The 23631-nt window shown below is 45.0% G+C and overlaps 1 protein-coding gene across 9 annotated transcripts in view; it reads left to right on the plus strand.

Moving 5' to 3' along the window:
* Window positions 1–23631, plus strand: part of LOC119514278 (NACHT, LRR and PYD domains-containing protein 1-like) — a 45010-nt gene that overhangs the window by 10460 nt on the left and 10919 nt on the right. For 8 of the 9 annotated variants that reach the window (XR_005212776.1, XR_005212777.1, XM_037809968.1 and 5 more), the window contains 6 exons: window positions 8231–8401; window positions 16044–16214; window positions 16876–16965; window positions 19145–19236; window positions 19824–19986; window positions 21292–21515. Coding sequence is in view for 7 of the 9 variants with exons in the window: in XM_037809968.1 (XP_037665896.1) it covers window positions 8231–8401; window positions 16044–16214; window positions 16876–16965; window positions 19145–19236; window positions 19824–19986; window positions 21292–21515 (911 nt within the window). In the remaining 2 variants the exon portion in view is untranslated. The remainder of the gene's footprint in view (window positions 1–8230; window positions 8402–16043; window positions 16215–16875; window positions 16966–19144; window positions 19237–19823; window positions 19987–21291; window positions 21516–23631) is intronic. The other variant, XM_037809971.1, reaches the window with a different exon arrangement.

A 23631-nucleotide genomic window follows, 5' to 3' on the forward strand; every position in this document is an offset into this window, starting at 1 on the left:
TTTCAACCCCGCCCCAGACAGGGGTTGAGGCAGTGGAGATTTAAAGATGCAGTGCTTCCTCAGGGTTATGGGAAACAGTTAGCTGAAAGGCTGCATTTGCTGGGCACAGGAAAGCACGGCCTTAGGGAGACTTCAAAGAGGTTTTTGGCATTCTCCTTGATCCCCTCCCCAGGGCACTCTCAAGTCAGTCTGCACCCCTTTGGGGGTCCCTGACCCTGTTTTGGCTGGGAAATACTGACCTGGGAAAGTCCTTTCTGAGGTGAGCCTCCTCCTAGAAGATGCCTGCAAGGCAGTTAGAGACAATGACAGGAGAATAAAAACTGTAGAGACAAAACAAAAACAAACAGGACAAAATTCCTGGAGAAGGAACAGAGGAAAGAAAGTTTTCTCCAGGTGGTGAAATAATTGCACAAAGAATGTAATCTTAAATACTATACCACATACACAGGGCAAGAATCAGATGAAGAACAGCAGAAAAAATCTGATTGGTTAAAAAGAGTTATTCTAAAGATCTAGAATAAGTTGAACCAAACATCAAAGAATAACCTGAAAACAAAGCCAATCAACAATAAAACCCAAGACCAGAGAGAGAACCTGGCCTTCAGAGTAAACACATCATGATAATAAGATGCCTAGACATCAGCAAAAAATTACAAGCCATATTAAGAAGCAAGAAGATATGGCCCAGTCAAGGGAACAAATTAAAACTTCAGAGGTGATGCAGAATTTGGAACAACTAATCATAGATGTTCAAACATATCTCCTAAATTAATTCAAGGAGATGAAGGAAAATATACATAAAGAGGTAAAAGATATTAAGAAGACAATATGTGAGAATAAGAAGAATTTGAAGGTATAAAAAGAAACATAACAGAAATTATAGGGGTGAATTGCACAATAGAAGAGATTTAAAAATACACTAGAGGCATACAACAACAGATCTGAAGAGGCAGAAGAAAGAATCAGCAAATTAGAAGACAGGACAATTGAAATCTTACAGCCAGAGGAACACATAGAGAAAAGAATGGAAAAAATTAAGCAAGGTCTCAGGGATTTAAATAAGAACACAAAGCACACAAACATATGTGTCATGGGTTTCCCAGAAGGAGAAGAAAAGGGAAAAGGGAAAGAAAGAATATTTGAGGAAATAATGGCCCAAAATTTCCCATCTATTATGAAAGACATAAGTATACACGCCCAAGAAGCACAGTGTACTCCAAACAGAATAAATCATAATAGAACTACTTTGAGACACATATTAATCAGAATGTAAAATGCCAAAGATAAAGAAAGAATTCTGAAAGCAGTAAGAGAAAAGTGATTCATCAGTTATATGACAATAAGACTAAGTGCTAATTTCTCATTAGAAATCATGGAGGAGAGATGGCATTTGTATTTTTAGTATATTTTAAGGTACTAAAAGAGAAAAACTGCTAGCTAAAAATTCTTTATCTGGAAAAAATCTCCTTCAGAAATGAGGAGGAGTTTAAAATATTCAGATAGATACTGAGAGATTCATCAATAAGAAACCTGCCCTACAAGAATTGCTAAAGGGAGTTCTGCAGGCTAAAAGGAAAAGACAGGAGAGAGTGGCTTAGAGTAGTGTGAAGAAATGAAGATTATCAGTAAGGGTAACTAAAATGGTTAGAGAGAGAGAGAGAGAAAGAGAGAGAGACCTAATAATAATAATAATAATAATAATAATAATAATAATAACATTGAATTAATGGATTCAACTCCCCAATCAAAAGAAGCAGACTGGCAGAATGGATTAAAAAAAAAAAAAAAAAAAAAGCATGATCCTACTATATGCTTCCTACAAGAGACTTACCTTGGATCCAAGAACACAAATAGGTTGAAAGTGAAAGGTTGGAAAAAGATATTCCATGCAAATAGTAACCAAAAAAAAGATCTGAGGTAGCTATACTAATAGCAGATGAGATAGACTTTAAATGCAAAACTCTTATAAGGGACAAAGAAGAATGCTATATATTAATAAAAGGGACAATCCACCAAGAAGAAATAACAATCATAAACATTTATGTACCTAACCATGGTGCCCCAAAATACATGAGGCAAACACTGGCAAAACTGAAGGGAGAAATAGATGTCTCTACAATAATAGTAGGAGACTTCAATATACCACTCTCCTCAATAAACAGAACAACTATACAGAAATTCAATAAGGAAATAGAACACTTGAATAATATGATAAATTAACTGGACCTAACAGACATATATAGGACACTAGACCCCAAAACAGCAGGATATACATTCTTCTTAAGTGGGCATGGATCATTCTCCAGGATATCCTCAACAAAATACATGCAAATTGAATCCAACAGCCCATGTTGGGAAACAAAACAAATTTCAGTAAAATTATAAAGATTAAAATTATACAAAGCACTTTCTCTGGCCATAATAGAATAAAGATGGAAATTAATAACAGGCAAAGAACTGGAAAATTAACAAATATATGGAAATTAGGCAACATACTCTTAAGCAATTAGTGGTCAAAGAAGAAATTGCAAGGAAACCAGTAAATATCATGAGACTATTGAAAACAAGAATACAATATATCAAAACTTATTGAATGCAACAAAGGCAGTGCTGAGAGGGAAATTTATAGTCCTAAATGCTTACATTAGAAAGGAAGAAAGAGCTAAAATCAGAGACCTGACTGAACACATAAAGGAACTAGGAAAAGAACAGTAAACTAATCCCAAAGGGACAGAAATAAAGAAATAAAAAGATAAGAGCAGAAATAAATGAAATTGAGAATTTAAAAAATTGAGAGAATAACAAAATCAAAGGTTGGTTCTTTGAGAAGTTGAATAAATTGACAAACCCTTAGCTAGACTGACAAAAAAGAGAGACACTGCAAATAAATAAAATCAGAAATGAGAGGGGTGTATGTTACTACCGACCCCAAAGGAGTAAAAAGGATCATAAGAGGATACTATGAATAGCTGTTTGACAACAAATTAGACAACTTATATGAAATGGACAAATTCCTAGAAACACACGAACAGCCTACACCAACTCCAGACAAAATAGAAGACCTCAACAGACCAATTACAAGAAAATAGATTGAATCAATCATCAAAAACCTCCCAAAAAAGAAAGCCCAGAACCAGATGGCTTCACAGGTGAATTCTACCAATCATTCCAAGAAGAATTAATGCCAATTCTGCTCAAACTCTTCCAAAAAATTGAAGAGGAACAAGTACTACCTAACTCATTCTATGAAGCCAATATCACCCTAATACCAAAGCCATATAGAAATACAAGAAAAAAAAAATTACAGGTCAATTTTTATTATGAATATAGATGCAAAAATCCTCAACAAAACATGCAAATTGAATCCAACAGCCCATGGTCAAGAGGGTTTTACCCCAGAATGCAAAGGTGGTTCAACACAAGATAATCACTTAATGTGATACACCATATTAACAAAACAAAGGGGGGGAACACATGGTCATCTCAATTGATACAGAATAGTCATTTAACAAAATCCAGCATCCTTTTTTAATAAAAACACTTAGAAAAATAGGAATAGAAGGAAACTTCCTCAACAAGATAAAGGGTATATGTGAAAAATCCACAGCTAACATCATATTCAATGGTGTAAGACTTAAAACCTTCCCTCTAAGATCTGAAACAAGACAAGGATGCCCACTGTCACCACTGTTATTCAACATTGTGCTAGAAGTTCTGGTCAGAGCAGTTAGGCAAGAAAAAGAAATAAAAGACATCCAAAGTGGAAAGAAAGAAGTAAAACTTTAACTATTTGCCAGTGACATGATTCTATACATAATAGTCCAAAAAATCTACAACTAAGCTACTAGAGCTAATAAATGAGTTCAAGCGAAGTGGTGGGATACAAGATCAACATGCAAAAATCAGTAGTGTTTCTATACACTAGTAGTGAGAAAATGAGGAGGAAATCAAGAAAAGACGCCATTTACAATAGCAACTAAAAGAATCAAGTAATCAAGTATGTAGGAATAGGATTATTACAAGGATGTAAAGGACTTGTTCACTGAAAACTATGAAACATTGCTAAAATAAATCAAAGAAGACCTGAATAAATGGAAAGACAATCCATGTTCACGGATTGGAAGAATGACTTGAGTTTCATCTTATAGAATCTGCTTTTTTAAAACTTCCATCCCCTGTAGTTAACAACTCTGCATGTACTAGGCCTCTAGAAATGAGTATGTTAAACAACCAATTCAACAGAAGCAACTATTCAGAGGGCTTATTTTCCAAAGGAAAGTATTGTGTAGAGTAGTACAATTATAAGCCTGCCTAAGCTGTTTAAAGCAGTGAAAACATTCAGCTAGGCTTGTGAATGTAAATGTGGTGCCCAAATCCTGTTCTGCTTTAAAAAGTGGTTAACAAATACTGGTGAACAATAAGAAAGGCTGTAAAATATAAATAAATAAAGATGTCAATTCTACGAAAATCCATTTACAGATTTCATGCAATCCCAATCAAAATTCCAGCAGCCTACTTTACAGAAATGGAAAAGCCAATTATCAAATTTATTTGGAAGGGTAAGGGACCCTGAATAGACAAAAATATATTGAAAAAGAAGAACGAAGCAGGAAAGCTCACACTTCCTGACTTTAAAGCGTATTACAAAGCTACAGTGGTCAAAACATCATGGTACTGGCGTAAGGATAGATATATTGACCAATGGAATTGAATTGAGATTTCAGAAATAGACTTTAGCATCTATGGCCAATTGATTTTTGACAAGGCTGCCAAGTCCACTTAACTGGAAAAGAATAGTCTCTTTTAAAAGGGTGCTGGGAGAACAGGATATCCATATGCAAAAGAATGAAAGACCTCTGTCTCATACCCTATTCAAAAATTAACTCAAAATGGATCAAAGACCTAAATATAAAAACTAGGACTATAAAACTCCAAAAGAAAATGTTGGGAAGCATCTTCAAGATCTTGTGGTAGGCAATGGTTTCTTAGACTTTACACCCAAAGCACAATGAAAGAAAAAATAGAGAAATCAGACCTCCTCAAAATTAAAAACTTTTGTGCATCAAAGGACTTTGTCATGAAAGTACAAAAGGCAATGTACTCAGTGGAAGAAAATATTTGGAAACCACATATCTGAAATGGGTTTAATAGCCAGAATATATAAAGAAAGCCTACAACTCAACAACGAAAAGTCAGACAACTCAATTTAAAAATGGACAAAAGACTTGAATAGACATTTCTCCAAAGAGGATATTCAAATGGCCACAAAGCACATGAAAAGATGCTTAATCACAAGATATTAGGGAAATGCAAATCAAAACTACAATGAGATATCATTTCAGATCCACTAGAATGGCTACAATTTAAAAAACAGAAAATTACAAGTGTTGAAGGGGATGTGAAAAAATATAAACACTGTTCATTGCTGGTGGGGATGTAAAATGGTGCAGCCTCTATGGAAGACAATTGGGCAGTTCCTTGGGAAGCTAAAATAGAATTACCATATGACCCATCAATCCTGCTTCTAAGTATATATCCAGAAGAATTGAAAACAGGGACTTGAACAGATATTTGCACACCATTGTTCATAGTGGCATTATTCACAATTGCCAAAAGATGGAAGCAACCGAAGTGTCCATCAGCTGTAGAAAGGATAAGCAAAATACGGTGTATACAGGTGATGGAATATCATTCAGTCCTGATACATGCAACAACATGAATGAACCTTGAGGACATCATGCTGAGTGAAATAAGCCAGACACAAAAGGATAAATAATGTATGATCCCACTGATATGAACTAATTATAAGTAAATGCAAAGACTTTTCTTATAATTAGTTACCAAAGAATATAGTGGGGGTTGAGAATGGGGAACTTCAGCGTAATTTGTACAGAATTTCTATTTAGGTTGATTGTAAAGGTTAGGAGATGGATGGTGGTGATGGTAGCTCATTATTGTAAGTGTAATAAATAGCATTGAGTTATGCATGTGAATGTGGTTGAAAGGGAAGATTTTGGTCTTGTATGTTACTAGAGTGAAAGACAGCAAAATATGGGATTGTATAACACAGTGAACACTGTTATGGACAATGTTCTTTCATGAACTGTAACAAATGTATGATAGTAATACAAGGTGTTAATTATAGGGTGGTATATGGGAAACAAATATACCTAATAGTACTATTTTGATATTCTTTCATCAATTGTAGCAAAGGTACCACACTAATGAAAGTGTCAACAATGGGGGTATATGGGAACACTGTATTTGATACAGGATTTTTCTGTAAACCTACAGCTTCTCTAATTAAAATTTAAAATAATAATAATTTAAACAAAAAGTATTATACTAAGTGAAAGAAACCAGACACAAAGTTCTTCATATTGTATGATTCCATTTATATAAAATGTAAATATAAAAAAATCTATAGAGGCAGAAATAGATTACTGGTTATGTAGGGCTAGAGAAAGACAGAGGGATTGAGAAGTGACTGCTAAGATGTGTGGGGTTTTTCTTTCTGGAATAATGAAAGTGCTCTAAAATTGATTGTGATGATGAATGTGTTCTGGTTGTTAATGCTGCCATTATGCAAAATACCAGAAATGAATTGGCTTTTATAAAGGGGGTTTATTTGGTTACCAAGTTACAGTCTTAAGGCCATAAAAGTGTCCAAGCTAAGGCGTCAACAATAGGTTACCTTCACAGAAGAATGGCCAATGGTGTCTGGAACACCTTTGTTGTCTGGGAAGGCACGTGTCTAGCATCTTCTTCCTTTGCTCTCAGGTTGTTTCAAAATGGCTTTCTCCCAGGACATTTCTCTCTAGGCATCTGGGGGTGTTCTCTTAGTTTCTCCCAGGCAAACTCTGGAGTAGCAAAAGTCTACTTTCAATGGCCATCTTCAAAATGTCTCTCTTGGCTGCAGCACTGAGCACCTTCTGTCTGAGCTCTTTTATAGGACTCCAGTGATTAAATCAAGACCCACCCTGAATGGGCAGGGTACACATCTCCATGGAAATAATTCAGTCAGAGGTCTTGTCCACAGTTGATTGAGTCACATCTCCATGGAAACACTCAATCAAAGGATTCCAACCTAATCAACACTAATATGTCTGTTCCCACAAGATTGCATCAAAGTACATGGTGTTTGGGGGGGACATAATACATCCAAACTGGCACAAATGCACAACTCTGCAAATATACTAAATCCATTGATTGTACACTTTGAAAAAAACCTGAACTAAGATTTTTGGGACAGTCTGTAATATCTTTTAATCCTCACAAAACCTTCTGCAGTTGGTATATTTTGTAGTAGGTACAGCTCATTTTATAGCTAAGGAGCCTGAGTGAGGCACAGGAAAGTAGAATTCATTGCAGGCAGCTGAATCCAGAACCTCTGCTCCTTACCTCTCTGTTGCTTCATAGTCTTGGGGGAAAGATAAATTGAGTTGGGAACATTTTGGTACTTATTAGGTCTAAGGACTTATTAGGTCTGAGGATCGAGGTGGAAATATCTGGCAAGAAAATAGAGGTACCAGTTTGGAACTTGGTATGGAGTTTGGGTAGCTGAAGTCCTAGAAGGAGATGAGACCCCTGAAGAAGTGTGTGAAAACTGAGAAAGTAGTGGGTGGAAATTATACGAGGTGTTCTCCAATGAGGCCATCATTCTCTGCCACTTTGGGTTTCAAATGTTCCCCCTGGGGGAACAGCTGCCCCCTGCAGACCCTCTCTGTGCCTTTGCTGTCCTTGGAAGGGGCTAGGGTTCTGTACGAGCCAACTCAAATGATCATGTACAATTTTCCCATCAGAAAGTCATCCTCAAACCACCATCACAGCTCTGTCCACCTCCCTTCTCCACCTTCCCTTTTTGGGCACTGAGAATCCATAAGGACTGTGCAAAGACAGACAGATGTGCCCACACTGAAAGGAGGAGGCTGTGCGAATCCCCAGGTTCTTCCTTGTGCCAAGTCCTGTGCTGGGCACCAAGGACAAAAAACATGAACAAATCTGCCCTGCCTTCAAGGAACTCCCAGATAGAGGCAGAAACAGACACACAAAACAAATATTTCAGAACAGTGTGGCAAGGGGCTGTGGTAGAATAAAGAGCATCAGGGAATGGGGGGGTCCAGTGGAGGTCAGGGAGGCTGGTCCACTGCTGTGGAGATGGCACCATCCATTGCACATCAGGCTTGTGCACACAAGTCACACCTCTCCTGTCCCTCTCTCCCACCCTCAGGTTCATAAGGGTCCCGATTACAGATGCCCAGTGGAAGATTTTCTTCTCCATTCTCGGGGTCAACGGGAGCCTGCAGGAACTGGACCTGAGTGGAAACTCCCTGAGCCGCTCTGCAGTGCAGGCTCTTTGTGAGGCCCTTGGACACCCTCATTGCCACCTGGAGACGCTGCGGTGAGTCGGGCCTGGGTTCTGCTCTGAAGCAGGGATGGGCAGGAGAGCCGAGATGGACGCTGAGCAAAGCATGGGGATTTGGTCTTTGTATTCGACAAATATTCATTCAATCTCTCTCTGGCCATGAGTCCCTGTCTGGCCATGTACTGTGCCAGGTTCCAGAGCTTCTTTGATAAAGAAACACAGACAGGATTCTTTCCCCATAGAGTTTGCAAGCCACTGACATGAATTGAGGAACCACGCTAATGAACATGTAATTACAATCCCAGATAAGGGATCCAGTGGTGAAAACTTCCTTGACGTAGTGAGTCTTGAAGGAGATCTGAATAAGGAGGAGTTAACTAAGTGAAGCAAGAGAGAAGTAAGTCCCAGGGAGACAGAACAGCACGTACAAAGGCCCTGTGGCTGGAGGGAGGTGGGGCATTCAAGGAATTGAGAGCAGGCCAGTGTGGCTGGAGGATAGAGAGCAAAGGATGAGATGGGGCTACGGAGGTCAAGAGGAGCCAGACTGGGCGGGACCTCGTGGGCCGTATTGGGATTTGGGTTTTTACCCAAATGTGATAGGATTTGGGGCAGAAGGCTGATGAGATCAAATTTCTATTTCCAAAATAGAAACTGGGGAACCAGTCAGTACGAACACTGTAATAGTTCCTGTGATAGGTTGGACTAAATAAAATTGCAATTGTTTCTGAAAGAGATGTGATAGCTTGGACTACAGAGTTGGCAGTAGAGATGGAGAAGGGCATAGCAAAGAAAAGCCAACAGAGAAAACTGAGAAGGAGCAGCTAGGGAGGCCGGAGGAAAACCAGACAGAATAAGGAGACAAAGCCAGCCTTGTGTTGTAGCCTTCTTATACACATGAGGCTGGTACACTCTCTCGTAAAACCGCTTCCAAAACCTCTGCAGTAGTAGGGAAAGCTTTTGAATGACACTCAGAAATCCTAATCCTACCTCAAACTTCAGATCCTAATAGGAAGATGCTAAAATGTACCCCCTTACATTGGTATAGAACTTCATAATTTCCAAAGTGTCTCCCCATCCATTATCTTCTTGACCCTTCAAAACAGCCTGTGACAATGGCAAAGCAGGGACAATTATCTCCATTGTCCCAGTGGTAAGAACTGAGGCTCAGGGAGGTTAACTGACTTGCCCAGATTTCACAGAAGTAGAAGTGGGAGAATGCACAGGACCCTGGGGAGTGGGAGACCCAGCCCTGACACCACCTTCCTGTCAGGGAAGCTGGAGCCTGAGGAGTGAGGGCTCATGGGATAGTATCATCAGAAGAGAGGGTTTCCCAAGTCAACCCAACCCTGGATCAGGCAGAGGTGAACACTTCCCTCTCTAAAAATGTCTACTGTACATGGAACAGTCTACTGCTTAACTGCCCTTTGACGTAAGACTACCTGAGATCCCCAAGCAAAGTTCTAACAAATGATTGGATTTCTCCTGCAAAATAGGAAATATGTTGAATAGGCTAGAATCAAGAATTCTGGGGTGGGTTTGTTTTGTTTTTTTTTTTTTCACAGTTCAAATTTAGGATTTTAAATGTGTTAGATCAATACGAGTCAACCATTTAAGAATATAACATACATTTTTAAAACTTGGCTACAGGAAAATTTATAAACACGAAGTGTATCATTGACTCAGTGATTAAGCTAGCCATACAAATAAATGTTTCTTTGTGAATCATCAATAATTGAAACCTTTAGAAAAGTAGGGACTGCATTTAGACATCAGCACAATAATCCATATCACCCAGTAAAACCTGCATGTTTTGTCTTTTGTGGGCATATAAAATCGAGCATACCATATACACAAAGGAGAAGTTGCTGGTAGACATGAAGCTGGAGATCTGAAAGAGAGAATGCCAGGAAGAACAAAGTCAGGGTTGAGGTAGGAGGACATAGGCTCAAAGACACCCAAGGCAAGAGCCCTGACCTCCTCTGGGACAGAAGGGAATGAGAAAGATGATATAAAAATGCAGGCAGCTGAGGGAGGGGAGAGAATTATGGAAGTTGAGGTTAGGGGGACCCACAGCAGCAGCACTAGTCAACCACTAACAACTAACCATGTGCCAGGCACTGTTCTGAGTACTGGGCATGCATTGTCTTCTTTGAACCTTGCAACCACCTTGTGCAATAGGCATGGCAAATCCATATCATAGATGAGTAAACTGGTAAGTCCCCTGTCTTCAACTGGTGACCAACAGAGGCAAGGTTTGAACTCAGGTCTGCCTGGCTTCAGAGCCTGGACCCTTTACCAGCCCCTACATTCCCCCACTCATGGCCTCAAGCCTCTTTTCTGAAGCCAGATGCCAACCAACCTCGGTTGAGGAAGGGAGGGGTGTCCGCCTAGCCCAGTCGGTAACCTTGAGTCATCTGGGGATGAATAAAGCCATGTGAGAAACATGTCTATGTTCCCAGAGGAGATGGGTGAGTCTACCAGCAGGAAAGGCAATGGGCCAGGAGGGTGGAACCCATCAACCAGGGAGGGACAGCCTTCAGGGAGGTAAGCCCTCAGCTATGAGATGTGACAGGGAGGGGCATAGAGCCATGTCTATAGAGACATCTGCCAGCTGAATCCCTGGCTTTCTCAGGCCACACTCTGCAGCTAAGGGTTGGGAGCCAAGAAGGAAGACAGACAATGTCTAGGGAGACAAAACCAAAGACCAAGATCACCCTCGAAGGACCCCCAGTGGAAGGACATGTCTTTGATACGACTGACCTTGGATTCCAAGCTGGGTAAGAAGTCCAGAAGGAAGCCAGAAAAATGAGGAGTGGAGGGGAGGAAGAGGCAGGCCAGTGAGCACATGGAGAGACAGGGATTTGAGGGGGACACCTCTGACATCCAACCACAACAGTGCCTGAGAACCACCTTCCACCTCCTCCTTCGTTGTGCAATGTGCAAAGGCCCCGCAATCACCTCCAATGCCCTGTCCCTGGCAGTGCCTCCATCTGTAGCACATGGCTCTCCAGACACTGCAGTTCCCCTCCTACCACCCACCACTCCCTCACACCACCCACCATGGGGGTGGAGAAGCCACCCCAGGCATCTTCCCTTCCCAGGGACCCACAACAACCTGCCTCAGGGGTGGAGAAGAGGATTGCCCCCACCAAGTTGCCCACCAAATGCTCCATCATGCTGCCAGACCAGCATGGGGTGGCGGCCACCAGGCCCCCCACCAGGGACAGAGGGTGGCAGGGGTCCCTGGGCAGGAGTGAAGAGGGAAGGCCATGCAGCTACCATAGCCCCACTCAAGAGCTTTCACTGCTGCCTGGATAAGGTCCAAACATCTTATAATAACCTTTGAGACCTACTACTATCTTGATATTTGTTCTGGTTTGCTAATGCTGCCGAAATGCAAAATACCAGAAATGGATTGGCTTTTATAAAAGGGTGTTTATTTGGTTAGAAAGTTACAGTCTTAAGGCATAAAGTGTCCAAGGTAAGACATCAACAATAGGGTACCTTCACTGGAGGATGGCCATTGGCATCCGGAAATCCTGTTAGCTCAGAAGGTACATGGCTGGCATCTGCTTGCTCCCAGGCTGTGTTTCAAAATGGCATTCTCCAAAATGTTACTCTTGGGGCGTTCTGTCCTCTCTTAGCTGCAGCTCCTCTTCAAAATGTCACTCTCAGTTGCTCTGAGGTCCTCTGTGAACTCCTTTATTTGACTCCAATGATCCAATTAACACCCACCCTGAATGGGTGGGGTAACACCTCCATGGAAATTATCCAAACATTTCACTCACAGTTGATTGAGTCACATCTCCATGGAAACACTCAATCAAAGGATTCCAACCTAATCAACACTAGTACATCTGCCCCCACAAGATTGCATCAAAGAACATGTCATTTTGGGGGACATAATACATCCAAACTGGCACAATATTTTTCTAGCATTACCCTCAAATTTCATCTTCCCCCATGTAGCCTTGATGCCACCATGGCTCAACTGAGCATGTGCAGTAATTACACGTCTGTCCTGCCAACCTGGAAAGTCCCCACCCCTCCCCCTCTTCTTGGCAAACTCCTACTCTTTCAGTGCACACCTCGTGTGTCCCCCCTCCTTCCCCATTCTCCCATCCTCTTGTCAAAATCAATCACTCATTCCTCTGCCCTCGCTTACACCTGACTTCTCCTTCCTTTGACACTATTTCACACATTCATTCACCTATTTAGTGACCACTATGTGCCAGATACTGCTCTGGGCACTGCCAAAAAACAGACAGACAAAGCTGCTTTCTCATGGAGCTTATACGCTGGAGGTTGGGAGGAGACAAAAAGCCAACTAAGTACATAAACTATATTGTATGTGATAGGGACTATAGAGAAAAGTAAAGCAGAAAGGGGAACAGAGAGGCTAGGGGTGGGTGGAGGTACAATTTGAAATAAGGATGGTGGTGAGGCTAGGCTCTACCAAGGTGACTTTTGAGCAAAAAGCTGAAGAAGGTGAGGGAACAAGTCATGAGATATCTGGCAAGAAGCATGTTCCAGGCCCTCAGGTACAACCATGACTGGGGTATTTAAGGAACAATGAGGAGCCCAGTGAGGATGGAGTTAAGAGGATATGAGATGAGGGCAGAGGTGACAAGGAGCCAGGCTGCTGAGGGCCCTGGAAGCCAGAGTGAAGACCTTGGCTTTTACTCTGAGCGAGGTGGTAAACCATTGGAGGGTTTTGATCAAATGAGATCTGAAAACTGACTTGTTAACTGGTTTCTAAGTCTGTTCTCCTAACAGATAGTGCATTTCTCAGGCCCTGGGGAAGTCGGGGGGTGGGGGTGCTTATTGACCTACATCTGACCCACAGGCCTGGCCCAGAGCAGATGCTCAGTGGGTGCTTGTGGGTGTCTTTTGAATCAACAGGTGAGTAAACACAAGGCCGTAGGTTTGTCTCCCACCATGGGCCAGCTGCGGCTTCACAGTTGAGGGCTGCAAGGACCCCACCTCTGGGCTGAGCTCCAGCCAGACTCTGGTGGAGCTGGAGCTGAGCTTCAACACACTAACAGGCTGGAGCCCAGAGCCTTGGCCAGGGGCTGAGGCCACCAAGCTGCACGCTACAGCGACTGTAGTGATTGCTCCCTGGTTGATACTGCCTTGTGGGGGTGGGCATAGAGAGGAGGAGGGGACTGCCCTACCACCATGGGGTAGGTGGAGGTGGGAGCAAACAGAAGGGGAGAGCCCCTGGAAAGGAGGCCCAGGGCACTCAGGAGCTCAGCCAGGCAGGGATGGCCCTGGAGAAACCTCATCCTAGTCTAGACTGAAAGAAGTGACCTTGGAACTCCAAGGGCAGCAAGAGAATGCAAGTCCCAATGAATGTGCAAGCCCTTTCTGAGCCCCTGCCTGGGTTACATTTGCTATTGTCACATGACGACCAAGCCCAGCTTCTAGGGCTAGAGAAACAGACTCCACTTCTTGATGGGAGGGCACTACAACATGCATGGATGCAAGGGGGTGCCAGCTGCCTCTGATTCATTGGGAGGACTAATGGGGCAATAGTGTCAAGTGCTTAGAACTCTTGCCTATTTCTGCAGTTTACTAGGTATGCTGTCACTCTGCCTGTTCCCACCAGCTGTCATCTGCCAAGCAATAGGCCCTTCTCCTCAACAAGGGGCTCCATCAAAGAGAGCAAGACTCCTGGGGGTCTGTTCCCCTTAATTCAGTCTCACTTCCATCCCCATCCAAGGGGACAGAGGCAGGCCCAGCTGTCCAGACACAGGAGTGGATTGCACATCCCTCCTGGGCTACGCGCGCGCGCACACACACACACACACACACACACACACATGCACACATGCACACATCTCTGCTCACTGCCTCAGAGGGCTGCCCTCTGGGTCTCCTTCTGGTTTCTTCCCACACCCTGAGGGATCCTTGCTCACTCGCTGGACCTTGCACTCCACCCTCCCTTCTGCTCAAGTCCACACCACTGCCCTCACTGGGCCATCGCCTCTTTCCCCATCCAGTAATCCTGAGCAAGGAGGCAGATGGGAGGAGGGACAAGAAGGGTCGCCGACTGGGATCCCCTTCCAATACCAGGGGTCTGTGATCCCTGGGAGTGAGGAACTCTCTAACATTGAATCCTCACCACATCTACAGATGACAAATTGAGTCCCAGAGAGTCCCAAAGTCACATTGCTAGGAAGGAGCAGCACCCAGGTTTGAAGCCAGCTCTGGGGTCGGAGTCTGGTTTCTCCTTTCCCTGGCCCCTGTCTTAGCCAAGACCTTTAAGTGTCAGCTTGGTCTGCAGATGAAGGCGTTCGGGCCTGAGCTTTCTGCTGGTTGCTGAACAGACCCAGCTGTGGGGGCCAAAGTGGCAGAAGCAGGGCAGAGGATCTCCAGATAAACAGCATATGGCGTACGCTCAGCCCTCATCTTACATAAATGATAATATACCGCAAACAATGCCCTGCCCATGCTTTATCATTTACAAATGTATCTTGGACACGATCCCACATCAGTACATGATAAGCTGCTCCTTTCTTTTTAACGGCTGCATGGAATTTCAGTACATGAGGTAGCATTGTTCATTTAATCAGTCCCCTACTGACGGGCATCTGGTTTACTTCCAGTCTTTGCCATAGTAAACTGAGACAGTTTACATCCTCCTACGTGCATCTTTAGACACAGGGAATTATCTGTAGGCTAAATTCTGAAAAGTAGGAGTGCTAGGTGGAGAGTATGGGCATTGTTCATTTTGCCCTCTAAGGAGACTGTACTTTTCTAGAGATACAATCAAGATCAGCTGGGCCACAGTAAGCCTCATCCCCAACCCCTAATATCAGATCCTGCCCAAAGTATCTCTGTGACCACAATACTGGAGAACTAGGGCTGGGGGCCCAGGGGTGTCACACATTAGGGCAAGGGGTCTTTAGCAGGAGACCCCTGTACGTGGCCCACCCCTCCCCCCTCACTTCTCCTCTGGGATGAGCTGTCCCCCTGGCTCCCTATGATACTTGGCCCCTGAAAGGTGAGGACCCACACTGCCCGAGACCTCACAGAGCTCAGGCCTGCCCAGCTGGCCCCTGCCATGGTTTCCTCAAACCTGCAGTTCACCCATGGGAGACGTGGGGTTAATCCCTGGAGGAGGCAACACAGGCCAGAAACCTGTAGCTTTGTCTGGGGACATCACATATCCTAGACCCTAATACCTAAGTGTGGAGCTGAGGATGGGCCCTTGATTCTGTCTGAAGCCACCATCCACTCCCTCAACTCTTGTTCTTATAATGAGAGCTCACTTTATTTTTCCCTCCTGTACTATAAATGCCCAGAATATTGAAACCCACCATAAGACCCTAAGCCAGCTGACTCTGGGCATTTATGATTAACAAAGGCCAATATGGTTGACAATTAGACATAAGTATAGAGGGGAACACTGGGCAAATTACTCATCTGAGGCTGCTATGGTGAGTGGGCAGGATCCACGTAAATCGCATGGGAGGGAGAAGGGGGACTCCTTGGCTGCAGATGTGGAATTAAAATCGCCCAGGTTCCTGCAAGCTAGGCAAGTCATTCTCTTCCTTAATGATCACCCCAGGACCCCCAAAGGACCACAGCTACCAGGATGGGTGATGGGCCCCAGGTACCCAGAGGAGGGAGCCCTTGGGACAATGATGGGGGCCTGTGTGCTTCTCTCCCTCAGGCTGGCGGGTTGTGGCCTCACATCCAGCTGCTGCCAGGATCTGGCCTCTGTGCTCAGTGCCAGCCCCAGCCTGGTGGAGCTGGACCTGCAGCAGAACGACCTGGGAGGCCCGGGCCTGGGGCTGCTCTTCCAGGGGCTGAGACACCCCACCTGCATCCTCAAGCGCCTGCGGTAAGGCCCAGGGGTCCCTCCTGGGTGGAGGGCAGGGCAGGGGGCAGGGGAAGAGGTAGGGGGTGCTGTGCAATTGGCAGGGGAAGGAAAGGGGGTGGTGAAATGCAGAGTCAGCCTGGGTTGACTCTACCCACTTACGCTGTGTGTCTTCTCCGAGACTTGGCTTCTTCATCTGTGCAATGGGAACACAATATCCACCTCGTGGGTTGGAATTAAATAAAATGTATGCAACGGTGCTGAGCACCACCACCCAGATCCCCCTTCAGGAGTGAGGACAGAGCCCCCGGCTGCTGGCAGCCATACAGGGATGGCCTCTGCCCAAGACAGCCATCTTCTCCAAGAGTCCCCTCCCTGGAGTGTCCTGAACCCAAAGACTGATCCATGGTGGGGTATAGAGGCCAGTCCCCTCATCCCAACTCTGGACAGCTCTGAAGGGTCATCCCTAAAAGCTTCAGGACCCCCCCAAAAGCAGGCCAAGGCCTCCCTCAGCCCAGCCCTGCTTCCCTCCCTTCCCTTTCACTGATGTTGACCCCAGAACACCCCCCAGTGAACATCCTCACCCCAGTCTCCCTCTCAGTGCCTGGTTTCCAGGGTCCCAGGCCCTGAGGACCTCAGGATCATTGAGGGGTCCTGGGGGAATGAGGCTTCCTTGTGCTTGCAGGCTGGGCCAGATCCCTCGGAGTGAGGAGGTGAGCCGGGAGCTGAGGGCCCTGAAGGAAGAGAAGCCTCAGCTGTGTGTCCTCAGCAGATGGTAAGGGCGGGACCTGAACTCCCTCCAGCTGACCCAGGCTGGTCCAGACCCAGGAGGTCGGGAAAGAGACTAGGGGTGGGGGAGAGACAGAGCCAGGGAGAGACCAAGCTTCCTAGAGCGAGCACAGCAGCCGGAGTGGGATTTGCTTTTATGTTTGTTTAGTGCAAATACAGTCATGTCATTCCTCTGCTTAACCCTTCCAATGAGATGAATAAGGAGGTGAACCAATGCAGTGAGTGAGTGAATGAATGAATGAATCCTCTGTGCCTGCGAAGCTTGATGGGGTGGGTGCAGGTACCTGTTCAATGAAGAACAGGGATGGTTTGGAAAATGGAAAGAAGTGGCCACAAAGGAGAGACAAAGACATGGAGAGTGTCTTGGGAAAAAGACCACCATCACGGCACACACCACGCACACACCCCACAGGCAGCAAATATCACACACGCACCCCATGTGCACACACCACATACACCACACACGCGCACCAAGCACCACACATCACATGCCCGCACACACCCCTTGTGCACACACCACACACACCATGCACACACCACACACACACACCCCACATGCACACACCACAGATGCACACACATATCACATGTGCACACACCATACTAACCACACACACCATGCACACAACTCAAGTGTGCACACCACATATACACCTCATGTGCATACACCACACACACACATACACACCCCATGTGCACACACCATAGGTGCACACACATCACTGTGCACACACCACATCACACACACACCAGGCTCACATCTTGCACACCATGCACATACCTCATGTGCACACACCAAACATACACCTCATGTGCATACACCACACACACACACACACACACACACACACACCACCCCAAGCTTGAAGGTGGAGCCCAGGGGCAGGAAAGTCGATCCCCCACCCCATCCCTGCAGATCCCCCTAGGATCCCCATACTTCCCCAGTTAGGCCCATTTCAGCCTGTCACTGTGAAGTACATCTCACTGCTTGTCCCCAAGTTCCCAGTTTCTGTGTCTCACCTGAAATGGAAGGGAAAGGGCTCCTAGGCCTAGGAGGATTCATTCATTCATTGAGCAAACATTTCCCGCAGACCCACTGTGTGCCGGGCACTGCAGAGGGCTCTGAGGATACAGCGTGAACCAGGCAGACACAGCCCCAGCCTCCAGGAGCTTGGTCCAGTGGGAAGATGGGCATAAACAAGTTATCCCAGAAGCCTGTATAGTTACACCTGGGGCCAGTGAGTTCATTGACAAACCCATTGACCCTGCCAAGAAGCTGAGCTGAGCTCGGACAGGTGGAAGGGGTTAGCTGGGCCAAGAGAGGGTCGAGTCCAAGCAGAGGCAGAGGCTCTGATGGAGGAAAGAGCTTAGCTCCTTTGAGAAACTGGGAGGAGGCCAGGGGTCTGAAGCTGTGCTACTCAAAGTGTGGTCCATGGACTGGCACTGTCAGCATCACCCCATCACTTGGGAGCTCATTAGAAATGCAACTTCCCAGGCCCCTCCCCAGACCTGCTGAACCAGAATCCCTAGGAGTGGGGCCAGGAATCTGTTTTCACCAGCCCTCCCGGTGATGTTTAAGCACACCAAGTTTGAGAACCCCTGGTCGAGGGGTCAGTGAGCAGGAGGAGGGAGACACAGGTGGGGCTGGAGGGTGGATGGGGCAAGGCAAGGCCTTTAGGACCATGTTAAGAACTTTCAGTCTTAACCTTAAAAGCAATGGGGGTGCTTTTAAACAAAGCCACATGCCAGATTCAGATTTTAAAATCAGCTGCTGTGTAGAAAATGGACTGGAGAGGGACAAGAATAGAAGCAGAGAAACCTTTTGAAGGAGCAGGCAGTGGTCCAGGCCCAGATCTCTGATGACTAGGCTTGGGACCAGGGTAGAGGCCATGGTGGGGGAGAGAAGAAGATAAAAGGAGAGCTATTTTGAGGTAGCAACAAGATGGTAGATCAGCTCTCAGGGTAGGAGAGGGAGGAGCCAAGGATGGTGTCCCTGGCCTGGCTGGGTGAATGGAGAATCATCACCGAGGCAGGGACTAAGGAGAGGCCGGCATGGGGGGGATCACGGGATCACATTCAAATGAGTGAATTTTGAGGTGGGGATCTCATGTAGACAGCCTCAGCCCCTCCGAGTTCTCAGGGGCAACGAACAACTCTGTTTCTAGGAAGCAAAATGTGGCAATTCCTAACGAGGACTCAGATGGGAGCCAGATGGATCGTAGCAAGTCCTCACTCAAGCGGCAGAGATCAGAATCAGGTAGTTTGAAGAGGCCGGGCTGGCAGCATCACGACTGGAGAGGGATGGGTAGGAGGGGGCGGCTGTGGAAGGTCATCCCCTCCATCCCCCTGCCTCTGGCATGAAGACGAGATAGCTGGGTCCCACCCCACTTGGGAGCTTCTGCTCCTGAATCTGGTGGGGCTTCTGCTTCCCTCTCTCCAAGTCTCAGAGGCTGGCGCTGCCCCGCTCCAGAATGGCTGTGGCATGGATCAGACTCTGAACCAGGGCCCAGTCACCCAAGGCCCATTCTTATCTGCCGAGGCCTGTGAATCACCTTTTCATACCTATCCATCCATCTTTTGAACAACATTCCTCTCTCATCCTGTCCAACCGGGGCATACTGGGAAGACCAACACTTCTGGGCCCATGGAAAGCGGAGATGGGCAGAGGCTGGGGCTGGGGGCAGTTGGGGCTGGGCCCCAGGCACAGGAAAGAGGCTGCAGATTTGCTCCCTGCCATAGTTCAGGCAGGCCCCAGCCTTGGAAGGACCCCTCTGTCTAGCTGCAGGGGGGCTGGGGGAGACCAGGCAGGAGAACCCGGAGTGACCCCTGCCTCACCTGTTCCAGAGGGACAGTCCCCACAAGTAGCACAAGTGAAGCCCCACTGGGTGCCTGGTCCCACCCTTCCCGAGGACCTGCACATGGAGCCACTGGCAACTGAAGATGACTTCTGGGGCCCCACAGGGCCCGTGGCCATGCAAGTGCTCGACAAGGAGAAGAGCCTGTACCGGTGAGTGAGGGGGATCTGCCTGCTCCCCAAGCTGGCCTCCTCTACCCCACTTTCCCCACGCTGGGCCCCATAGTCAGCACTTCACTCTCCTCCAATGCCCCCACCCCTTGCCAAGCAAGCAGGCAGGGTCAGAGCTGAGCTACTGCTTTTAACAAGTGAAAAAAAAAATTGTTCTGCTACAAATATTTCCAAATATACACAAAATAGAGTACAGGAAACTTCCATTTACTCCTTATCCAGCTTTGCCAACCATTTTACCAGACTGGTTTCAACTATTCATCCTCTCCCTTTTTTGTTGTTCTACTATTTTATAGCCAAGACATCCAGATAAAAAAAATTTCTCTTTAAATATTCCATTATGCATTTCAAAAAATAAAAATAAAGACGTTATCTTCCATATCCACTATGGCACTATTACATCTGACAAAATTGATGTCCTTCACATCATCTACTACCCAGTCCATATTCACATTTGCTCATTTATCTTCTAGCAGTTTGTTCTATTCAGGATCCAAACAAGGTCCTTTCATTGTATTTGATTTTCTATGTCCTTAAGCCTCATCTGCATCTCATTTAAAATTCATATGCTCCTCCTTTATTAGTGCTATAGGCTAAGTACCATACTAATGATAATTAATAAATGACTATAATCATAATCATGGTCCTGGGTATTTGTATGACACGTTACCATTCACCAAACACTGTCACAGACATTGTCTCAGCTGGGAGATAATGTCACTCTCAGCTTAGATCCACAGAAGCTGGCGTACAGGTTCCCCACCATTTGCCAGATTGGAAGATTTGGGGAGACTTGATTTTCCTGATGGGGAAGTTGGAAGTCACTTACAATCTCTGTAAAGTATACTTTCAGGTCCAAAGGATTATCACTGATATTGGTTTATAGCCTGTTTTACTTAGTAGTAAATGGCCCCTTAATTAAAAAGAAAAAATGCTTGCCTATTTCATCAATATCATCATCATAATAGAAACAACTGATCACTCCCCAACATATAGTAAGAAACTGTCAGCATGCATTCCTTCACTTATAACTCACAGTCCAATGGGATGAGTGCTATCATAATCCCCATTTACAGATGAGGAAACTGACTTCCTGAGGTTAAATGACTTGCTCAGGGATCCGCAGTTAGAAAGTTGAGGAGCCAGGACTCAAACCCACGTCTGTCTGACTGCAAAGTCTGGGCTTGTAGCCCCTCTCCTGTATCTGCAGTGCCCAGTGCAGGGTCTAGCACAGAAGTTCATTGAGTCTGTGTAGACTTAGTGTCTGCCTCTCCCTGTTCTTCCCAGAGTGCACTTCCCTGTGGCCGGCTCCTACCACTGGCCCAACACGGGCCTCTGCTTTGTGGTGCGATGGGCAGTGACCCTTGAGATTGAGTTCTGTGCGTGGAAGCAGTTGCTGAATGGGACAGGCCCACAGCACAGCTGGATGGTTGCAGGACCTTTGTTTGACATCAAGGCTGAGCCAGGAGCTGTGGCAGCTGTGCACCTCCCTCACTTCGTGGCCCTGGAAGGTAAGCAAGAGGGAGAAGGGTGAGGGGGTGGGTGGAAGCAATAGTGGGCCTGAAAGGGCTATAGGATGACAGTGTCCTAGGGGAGGAGCTTTGTGGCTTCATTGAAAGACTGAGAGAAGGTTATGGAAGTAGAAACAAGTTTTCCCTCTTTCCACAGTACTCTAAACATATCTTTTTGAAGCATTTGTCTCCCAGCCTCAAATTAATTTCACTTGAGCTTACTTGCAAGTCTCCCTAAATAGAAAGTTATCTCCTCAGTAACAATAATAACTAACATTTATTAAGTTCTATTAACATAGATTGTATCAGTCAAGGTCCCTGCATGAAACAGATGAGATATTTGGGGAGACTTTTCAAAGACAGAACCATTTGCAAAGTAAGGTTAAGTGAACCAACAAGGATGGTTGGAATACCCAGGGACTAGCAACAATGGGAAGCCATTACTATTACTACAAGCAAGAAGAAACAGTGTCGCCAGAGTCCAGTTGAGAATTGGAGCCATAAAAGAGGGACTTCCCAATTGGAGACATGGTTTTAAAGCATTGTAGTTATCCAGACCTCTCTTGCCTCCAAAGACTTCCCACAGCTTAAGTTCTAAAACACAGGCTCACTGTCAAAAATCTCACAAACAGTAAACAAGTCACCATAAGTGAGAGCCAGCAGCAACTAAGGGCACCAGGATGACTCCCATAACAACTTTAGACATTGGAATTATAAAACAAGAACATAAAATAAGTATGTTTCATATGCTTAACTATATATATAATCTTTAAAATATAAGCAAGAAGCCAAAAACCATTAAAAATGATAAAGCAAATTTAGAAACGAATAAAATTGACAGAAAATATGAAAAAAAGAGAGTGACATGGAGGATAGTGTGAGAAAACTTAACATTCATCTAACTGATTGCAGAAGGATATGTCAGGGAGAATGGAGAAGATGTAATATTGGAAAAGATAATTACCAAGAAATTTCCCAAATTGCTGAAAGAGATAACTTCTCAGAATCAGACATCCTGATAATCCAAACCAGAAGAGAAAACAAAAACCTTCACTATACCCATTATAGTGAAATCACAGAATACCAAGTCTAAAGCAAGATCTTGACAGCAACCAGAAAGATAGATTACCTAGAAAGGTAATGCAATTAGGCTGATGACTGACTTTTGAAGAGCAACAATGGAAGGCGGAAGACAATGGAATGGTATCTTCAATGTATGGAGAAAATAAATGTCAACCAAGAATTGTAAATGCCAAGAAATATGATTTAAGGAGGTAAAATAGACATTTTAAAACTAACTAAAACCAAAAGAGTTTTCCAAATCCTTCCTGAAGGAAATTCTGAAGTATACACTTTAGACAAAAGGAAAATGATACAGAAGGTCTCAGGTACAAGAGGACGTGATTAGCAAAGACACTGATACATGTGTGGGTAAACCTAACAAAACATTGACTTGATAAGGCAACAATAATAATGCGTGTTGTGTGGGGAGTAAAGAGAGCGAGAGAAAGAACTAACATATCAGCAATAACAGGAAATAAGAATGTCCAAAAGTCTGAGATCTTTGTACAGCTCAGGATGGTGAATGCAGGGCTGACATTCAGTCATGCTCCAGGCTGTTAAAATACTGAAATGCTTCTGAAAGCCTTCCTACTTATTGAGACCACAAATTACATAACAATGTCATCCAGTGTTGGCCACAGAGGTGGGTAACAGGGCCTGGTGTGGTGCAGGCTGGAACGGGGTGGCTGAGACAGCGTTGCTCCAGGCTGGCCCAGGGGACGTAGGAGGATCAGAGCCCACCAGGCAGCAGGACAGAGGTCTCCAGAGCAGTGTTGATGACCTGTGGAGCAGGCTCTCTGGATCTGGCCAAATGACATCGGGTGCAAATCCAGCCAATGTTGGGTGCAAGGGACCTAATGTCTATCAATTTAACTGGAAAGTCTTCAAAATAATCCAGTGCAATTCTCCATGTCAAATCATGACTCAGGCAAGGGTCTCATTTCATTGATGAATGATTTGATAAACAATATATATTACCATTTAAACTAGTTGTAAACACTTTCATAATAGGTAAAGTTTAATTAGATAATAACAGGATAATTTTTTATTTATA

This window comes from Choloepus didactylus, chromosome 18, assembly GCF_015220235.1.
Source record: "Choloepus didactylus isolate mChoDid1 chromosome 18, mChoDid1.pri, whole genome shotgun sequence".
Classification (NCBI taxonomy): Eukaryota; Metazoa; Chordata; class Mammalia; order Pilosa; family Megalonychidae; genus Choloepus; species Choloepus didactylus.